The sequence below is a fragment of the Triticum urartu genome, chromosome 3 (assembly GCF_003073215.2).
Source record: "Triticum urartu cultivar G1812 chromosome 3, Tu2.1, whole genome shotgun sequence".
Taxonomy (NCBI): domain Eukaryota; kingdom Viridiplantae; phylum Streptophyta; class Magnoliopsida; order Poales; family Poaceae; genus Triticum; species Triticum urartu.
In genome coordinates, this window is record NC_053024.1 from 37,475,467 (window position 1) to 37,483,914 (window position 8,448).

General features: G+C 51.4%; 1 protein-coding gene and 1 long non-coding RNA gene across 2 annotated transcripts; one reads left to right on the forward strand and one right to left on the reverse strand.

Annotated features, from left to right (window-relative positions):
• Positions 1–2,275: 2,275 nt before the first annotated feature.
• On the reverse strand, positions 2,276–3,900 carry LOC125547828. Its single transcript, XM_048711588.1, has one exon. The coding sequence runs from the start codon at positions 3,791–3,793 to the stop codon at positions 2,405–2,407; it is 1,389 nt and encodes a 462-aa protein (XP_048567545.1). The 5' UTR covers positions 3,794–3,900; the 3' UTR covers positions 2,276–2,404.
• A 3,527-nt stretch (positions 3,901–7,427) lies between these two features.
• On the forward strand, positions 7,428–8,448 carry LOC125547829. Its single transcript, XR_007300798.1, has 2 exons — positions 7,428–7,644; positions 8,156–8,448. It is a non-coding gene; the product is annotated as an uncharacterized LOC125547829 (long non-coding RNA).

The following is an 8,448-nucleotide window of genomic DNA, read 5'->3' on the forward strand; positions in this document are numbered from 1 at the left end:
GACCAAGACACGAAGGGGCGCTATCCACTCAACCGAAATACACCTTCAAAGATCCCCTACATAACATGAAGACACGACTAGATCCACTACTCTAGAAGGGCGGCAACGAGATGATCAGCCACCCTCCTCTATGCCATTGATGAGGGACCAGGAGTCGAAGAAACCTTAGTCCTAATATGCATGACATCATCCTTGAGGAACAGAACTATAATCCTAAAAGGCCTAACTACAAATCAACAATGCAAATCCGGGTCTCCACCCCTTCCATCACCGAAGAGGAAGTGGAGGAGGAGGGACTGTGGCCTAACTAGTGGAGAGTGGTGGCAGCTAGAGTTTCTGGACATGGGTGTGAATTAAAAAAGAACAACCCCGTGCCTCATGTACAAAATCAAGCTTTTTCATATGCACCTTTTCCTAGCGTTACCGAGCCAAGATTTCAAATTTTAAACCATGCAATGAAGTTGTTAACACCAAATTCTATCTTTTGACTGAGCCCGCTAAGGATTTTTTTGGCATCGGGGTGAATTCTGCCAATCCCTTTGTGTTTAAGAACTTTAAAAAACAGTTTTGCTAAAGCACATCTAGATGTGCCATAAATATTGCACATCTAAGTCCTATGTTATTGATCTTTAAAAAATTATCCACTTAATTTATGAATAGACATACATTTTCCCAAAACTACCCACTTTCATTGCAATTTATGAACATGAGTTCTTTTTTTAATTCTTATCCCTATGTTCCTCCATGTTCCTTATATAAACAACTATGTCGTCTTAGTATCTTTCTGGTGACATCACCAACCACGGGTTAGTGAAACACAAGCTATTTTGACATTTAGGATTCCCAAACAAACACTGAGATTACAGGTATAGTTTGAATTTTCAACAGAGCTATGCATCTTTTACTCATGAAAAGCTCAACATCAAACTTGATGTATGTAGTGTTATTTGAATAACGAGGTTCACTTTTCGTACACGTAATTTTTGATCTAATGGTTTAATTACATGCCAAGCAGGGAATTGCACAATATAAATGTTTTTCCGGTCACAACAAAAAAAATCAGCAAAAAAGATATGAGTCACCGTTTCGTCACCAAAAGCCTTGAGAAAGTAGAATACAATTTTTTTATGTTCAAAAAATGTTGAAACAATATACACTTTTTTTTAACGCTTGAAACAATATACCCATACATATGGGTGTATACTACGTATTCATTTTTTATGGACTAGAGAAACTGTAATTTGATAGTGAATAGTGCATGTGCTAGAAATGTATGATGCTTTCGTGCAGCTCACATAAAAACGCATTTCGTCATGAAACTAAAATATGCATTATACATCCATATTTACATGTGTGTTGTTTCAAAATTCTTTGAAACTACAAAAATCTGATTTTTCAAAATTCAGGCTCCATGTTGCCCAGGAGCCACAAGCAATTTCTGGCAAAAGCTGCATTACAAAAAAGCTTGAGCTTTCGTCAATCATGCACAAAACATAGCTCTGCTCAACCAGCCTGCCACGGGTTGGTACCCCAAAATTCTCTTACAATGATCGCTATCAGTACGCAGGCAGCAAAACAGATCGGGTGCAACTCCGGCCGGTCATCCAGAAACTGCACAAGCTGCAGCAGGGGATGATGCTTCTGCTCCTGCTCCTGCTCCTGCTTCTTGCTCCTCCTCCTGTTATCCTTCTTCTTTCTCCTCCTCATCTTCTTCTTCTCCTTCCGCCAGTTCGCTCGAGGGTCGAGGTCGGGATCAGATACGTATTGCGGCAATTCTCCAAATACATCAGCATTGTCCATTGGATTGCCCATGTCTCCTCCTCCTCCTTCTTCGTCTTCTTCACAGTAGCCATAGCGGGCTTCGCCGTAGTAGGACTGGGCGCACCAAGTTCCGATGCCATTTCCTGATTCCAACAAGAGCTCAGTTAAAACGGATCTTGCCGGGCCGACGGCCGGGAAGGGAAGATCAAATGGTTGAGATGTATTCGCAAAAGCACTATGCTAGTAAAGCAGGTTACCTTGGTCACTCCCCTCTTCATCAGAAAAGACTTGCCCTCCTTCTCCAAAGAAGGGCAAGGCATACCCCTCAAGGGACTCGGCGCACCAATAATCTGAGAACCGATCTCCTGATTCCAACAGGAGCTGAATTAGGACGAATCTTGCTGGACCAACAGCCCGGGAGAGAAGATCGAATGATCCGGTGCGACCAATCAATTTGCTAAAAGCACTATGCTAGTAAAAACAAGTTTACCGTGCATGTAGTACTCACCATCTTCTTCATCGGAGAAGTTTTGATTACTAGTGCTACTATCTTTGTCGGCAGTATTATCAGCAGCTGTTTCAGCCTCCATGCTTGCACCTGATCAACCACAAAATGGAAAACAAACTCATTGGACTGCTTGTACTAGTTCTTATCGCCGGGTAGTAAGTCAATCACGTGTGGAGAAATTATGTAACTAGTGCCATGATGATGTCGCCGTCGAGGTACTTGGGGAAGGCGCACGGGAAGTAGGTACACCGTGACGGTGTAGCCCATCTCGGTAGAAACCGGGACCAACGCCTCCATCACCGCGCGTCTCATGTCAACGGCGATGATCCAGGCCGTGCTGTCGCCAGTTCCACCACCACCCCTGGCCAACATGTAAAGAATGTCGTCGTCGTGCACACCCAGCGTAGGGATGAGGAACTCCAGGTTCCTCAGCTCCAGCTCATGGGTCTCCTCGTCCAGCAGCTCCGGCAGCAGAGCGGAGTAGCTCTGGTCGACTGAGACGTGGTCGACGTCGACGGTGCATCGCCTGCGCCAGTTGTCCCAACACACCCTCCTGCACCACGTGGTGGCTCTCCAGCCCTTGCCCTTGGTCCTCAAGTTGGGGACGGCGAAGTCGATCTCGACGAACTTGATCAGGTCGCCGGAGCAGACGACGTCGCAGAAGTACTCCGGGGAGCAGTAAGGGTTGTTGTACTCGTCGGTGATGCGGGCCCTCGACGCCGGGAACGGGATGAATTTGACGATGGGACGCTTGTCGAACAGGTTGCAGGCAAGGAGGATGCCACACGCGAGGTCGACCCAGCCCACCGAGCTCCTTCCCACGGCGACCTGCTTGGAGCTGCCATAGCCGTGACGGTCGAACAGCGCCTGGTCGGACTCGGACAGGTGGAGCGGCGCCGCCTTGCGTCGCGTCCACGCGTTCTTCTCCGACGAGAAGACGAACACGTAGTACTGCCGGGTCCGCCCGTGGGATTCGTCCGGCTTGTGGTGGAGCAAGGCCACAGCGTAGCCCCCGCCGTCGCCGCAGGGCAGGAGACCGAGCTGCTGGGCCTTGCCCTCGAAGTCCTGCACCGGGGGGTGGCCGCCAATGTCGTCGACCTCGGGGTCCGGGCACGGGAGCAGGTGCAACGACGGCCTCTTATCCCCGTTCCCGGCGGCGGAGTAGACGAAGAGGTGGGGAGACCTCCACTCGGGGAAGTTGAGGGTGACCTGCAGGAGCACGAGGGGCCCCTCGGCGCAGAGGACGACGGGCGGGGTGTCCTCGTAGAAGTCGGAGGCGTCGAGGCCGGGGCAATGGACGGTGAGGTGGGAGAGGCCCGGCGGGTCCGCCGGCCAGAAGGACACCGCCACGGGCTGGCCCTCCGGCGTGTGGCACTCGGCAGTGGACGCGTTCCGGTGGTCCGACAGCCGAGCCGTCCTGCTGAGCAACGTCCAGTCGGGTGAGGCGGCGGCGTCGGTGGCGACGTGTGGTGGTGGGCCGATCAGGTCGGAGGTGCGGAACGGGACGGTGGAGGGCGACGTCATGGTGGTTCTGGAGATTGTGGCGATGAGGTCGGCGCGGCAGGCCAAGGGTATATGGCACGGTTTGGGAGTTCGAATCTGATTGCTCTACGACTTCGGTTCATCCTGGATCGCTGTGCTTCGAGAAATCTCATGGCGCGCGGATCTGATTCAGTATTTGGATAGGTCCTGACTATATCTCATCTACTACTAGATGTGAGATACTGCTTGTGGCCTCTTTTGTTTGTTTTTTTTTGACGGGAAAACCTACAAAAATGCTAGACACACGGGCAAAACCAACGGACCTTTACGGATGAGCTGACTTGTCATTTTCTAATTAGGCTACGGAATCAATAAATACCGAACGCACCGTATTCTGGCGTTTTGGCCCGAACGCCTCCTGAGCCGTTTGATTTCTAGCACAAATCTTATAGCATGGATATCAGCCACGTCACGTTCTTTTTCGTTCGGTAGAACAACGACTCGTCCCGAACGCCTGTCGCTATCTTATCCTCTCCCAGTCCCTTCTCCACCGCTCACTCGCATCCCACACACTCGCCTCGCGGAGAACTGTCTTGCGCCGGCGACGAGGCAGGCGACATCAGAAAGGAGCCAGGGGGCGACGGAGACGAGGAGCTGGAAGAACGCCGTCTAGCAGCTCCACCGTACCCAACATCGGGGGTGTCCCGCGGCGGAGACAAGGCGGGCTGCGCCGTCCTCGAGGCGTTGCGGCTTGCGGCCATGGGGGAGGAGGCTGAGGAGGCCCCTTGGTTGTGCTCCGACGGATCCCGGATGGAGAGCCCGACCGCTAGCGTGGGGAGGATCCGCTGGTTGCAGCGGTGGCGGCAGAGAGGAGGCCCGGCGAATGAGCTGTGATGGAGACGGCCGCGCTTAGGTGCGGCGGGGGCGACGGAGAGGAGGCGCGACGAAGGAGCTGCGCTGGAGATTGCCGCATTTAGAGCATCTCCAACAGCCGCGCTAAACTAGCGCCGCGCCGCAAATTAGGCCGTTTTAGCGCGCGCGCAACGCGGCGGGTCGCTCCAGCGGGCGCGCAAAAACGGCGCGCGCGCTTTAACGGGTTGGGCGCGCGGTTGAAAACACTTACCCGCGCGGCGTATTTCGGGCGCCAGCTACAGCGCGCGGCATACTCGAGCGCTCGCGCCGCACTCTCTCCTCTCCTCGTCCTACGCCCCGCGCCCGCCGGCGCCGGCGCCCTGCCACCCACCCATGGACGCGCACACCGGCGCCCCGCTCACCCCGCTGTACAACTGCGACCTCCCCGCCGCCGCTGCCGGAAACCCTAGCGTGGGAAGCGCTGGCGTCACCACCGCCGGAGCTCCGCCGAGCGTCGGCCTCGCGCGCAGCCTCTTCTTGCCGCCGCGGATGACCACGGCGCCGAGTGGCGTCGCGCCGGCGCCGTCCCGTGCCGCCGCCGCACCGTCGAAGAAGGTCCCCAATGCGGCGCGGACGAAGAAGGGAAAAACATCCGCGAAGAAAAACAAGGTGGCGGGCGGCTCCGGCACCACGAAGGCGAGGGGAAAGAAGCTTGCAGGGCGTTCGACGGCCGCGGCGGCTACCGAAGCGCCGGCAAGCTCACTCGTTGAGCCGGCCGCCGACGCGCACCACGTGTTCGACGAAATGCCCCCAAGGTGAAAAAATTTCCAACTTTTCTTTTCTTCTTATTTTTTCAATGCATCATCATCACATATAGATAGCTTATTTGCATTGTTCAAAAAACTTTGTAGTCTCAACGATGATGCATACATGTCCACTATGGGTGTTGGGTCCAACAATTCGCATTGGTCTCAAACCAATGACATCCATTTCGAAGACCATGAGTTTGAGGTGGACGAGGAGGGTGAGGGAATTGTCGAGGCGCCGAAAGGAAGAGCGGGCAATTACTCAACCAACGATGACAAGTTACTATGCCATACTTATTTGCAAGTGTCGAGGGATCCATCCATTGAAGGTGATCAAAGTAGAGACGCGTATTGGGGGCGAATGAAAGAACACTTTGATGCTCACAACTTGAGTGGAATTGACCGCTCCGAGAGATCACTTCGGTCCCGATGGTCGACAATCAACTCGGGTTGTCAAAAGTGGGCGGCCGTACAAAAGGCAGTTGACAAGATTAACCCAAGTGGCACAAATGAGGATGATCGAGTAAGTGGCATCTCATATATGTTCATCATACTTGTTTTTGGTGACCGAAGTGCTAACTTGTTTTGTTTTTCTTGTAGTACAACATTGCACAAAACTTGTTCAAAGAAGAGACAAGGACAACCAAGAAGGGGAAGATCAAGAAAGGCAGGGTCTTTACCTTGCCTTATTGCTATGAAGTGTTAAAGGATGATGAGAAATGGAAGAAGCGTGATGGTTTGGAGGATTTGCATTTGAGCAACAAACGGAAGCGAGCAATTGAGATGAATGATGATGAGGAGAAGGATGATGCATCAAGTGATGACGGCAAGAGAAGCCCCACACCCAACTCGGTTTCATACTCGAAGCCAAAACGACCGGATGGGTGCAAAAAAGACAAAACCGAAAAGAAGAAGAGGAAAGGAGATGATGAGCTCAAAAATGCTATGGAAGCTATTATGAAGGCAAGGGTCGAAGCCAATGAGGTGAGGAAAATGGCAAGGAACCATGATGCCGTGGCCGAGGAGAGGAGGTTAGCGGCCGAGGAGAGAAGGGTGGCGGCCGAGGAGAGAAAGGTGGCTTTGGAGGAGAGGAAAGTGAGCAACGAGGAGTGAGCTAAGTTGTTGGAATGGGAGAAGCACTTGTTCTTCTTGGATACATCTAACCTCAATGCGACGCAAAAAGAGTATGTCAATCTTGCCCAACAAGAAGTCTTGATCCAAAAAGAGCCTTGGTTCGTGCAATGGGTGGCGGTGGCCTCGGCGCCATGGGTGGCGGTGACTTCGGCGCCATGGGTGGCGGTGGCCTCGGCGCCATGGGAGGCATGGGTGGCTTCGGAGCCATGGGAGGCATGGGTGCACATCCGGCCGCCATGGGAGGCATGGGTGGCTTTGGAGCACCCTCCGACGCTATGGCCGCCATGGGAGGCATGAGTTTTGCTTCTCTCATGGGAGGCATGAGTGCACCTCGGGCCGCCATGGGTGCAATGTCTTTCGATGTGCCTTCTCACACACATTCCCATGAAGATACCGTTGAAGATCTTGCCAACACCGTCGGAGCTTCACATGATGCGGTGCGTGATGCGATGCGTGATGAGGAGAGGGAGGAAGATTCATCTTCGGAGGCGGAAGAGTTGTCTTCGGAAGATGAGGACGAAGACGAAGACGAAGAAGATGAAGATTGATGTGTCTTTCATGTCTTGAACTTTAGTTTGCATTTGAACTTGGTTGGATGAACTTGTGGGCATGATTTTGAACTTGTGGGCATGAACTTTTATTCATCAACTTGTTTGTGTCAAATTTCACATGTTCATTTTTGTCCAAAATATTATATATGCAAAATGCCCGGCGAGTCGCGCGCGCTGTATTTTTGCGCTCTGCTGGAGCGGCGCGCGCGCGCTGCGTTATAGCGCGGCTGCTGAAGCCAGCGCAGGCGGGCGCGCAAAACCAGCCGCAGCACGCGCGATAAACAGGTTTTTTGCGCGCGGCGCTTAGCGCGGCTGTTGGAGATACTCTTAGGTGCGGCAGGTGTCGAGATGCAGCCGGAGACCTACGCTGCGTGGTGGCACTGCTTCCGTCGGCGCTGGCCGCGCACTTCCTGGTGGCCACCACGGAGCTCCAACTTGGCGTTCACGAGTTTGAACTGCGCAAGGACGGGGCGGCTCGCTGGACTAGCCATGCCATGTCTACTACCAATGGCGCCCGAGCCGGCTGTCAACGAAGAGATGGTGTCCTGAGGTATGCCATGTTTCTCAATTGTTTTCATACGAATTGTGCATAGCTCTTGACCACGGAGATTACAAGCTCGCACATCTACTGAGCGTGTGAGAAGCTCATCTGGTTCTGGTAGAGTGTGGAGTTAAGGGCTTTCGATCAAGTTCATGGCAAAATGTTGGCAACACGTTCTATATTTCAATGGCAAATATCAGATGGCAAGATTTAGAAATTGTTTGCCTTGCATTTTTGAAATATAACCAATTTGAATCAAAATCCATGGCAAATTTGCATAGTTTGGCAGTGAAATGTAAAGTTAACAATTCTAGGATTTTGTACATTATGCTATATTACAACAATAAAAAAACAAAAAATGTACAAAAATGATAGTAAAATGGTTTATAGTCGTGGCAATTGCTAGACATTAGTTAGTATTGGTATGATGGCAGGTTAAAAATTTGTTCTTGTAACAATTTTTCAAGTCTTGCCACTCTACTGACTGAATCATTTGTTTTGTGTGATCTGAACAAAACAGAGATACATACTAGTCTTCCAGGACAGAATGGTATTTTTGTGTCCCTAGATTTTGTTGTGGTGGTGATAGGCTATGAGTTTCGAGAAGAAAATAAATGATTTGTGGCTGGATTGATCAGGCTATGTGCGCTGAATCTGTAGTGGGGAAAGGGATTTTTAGAGTTTGTGGTCATCTTCGTTGAACAACATCAGCTAATTAAACTGAAAAGGGATATGGAGTAATCAAAGCTGCTTTTCATTTAGACAGAATGATTCAGAACTAAACATGTACTGTATGATACATTTTTTCTTAAA

Bases quoted from the DNA above. Each gene is read 5' to 3' on its own strand.
- LOC125547828 (XM_048711588.1), bottom strand. From the start codon at position 3,793: ATGACGTCGCCCTCCACCGTCCCGTTCCGCACCTCCGACCTGATCGGC.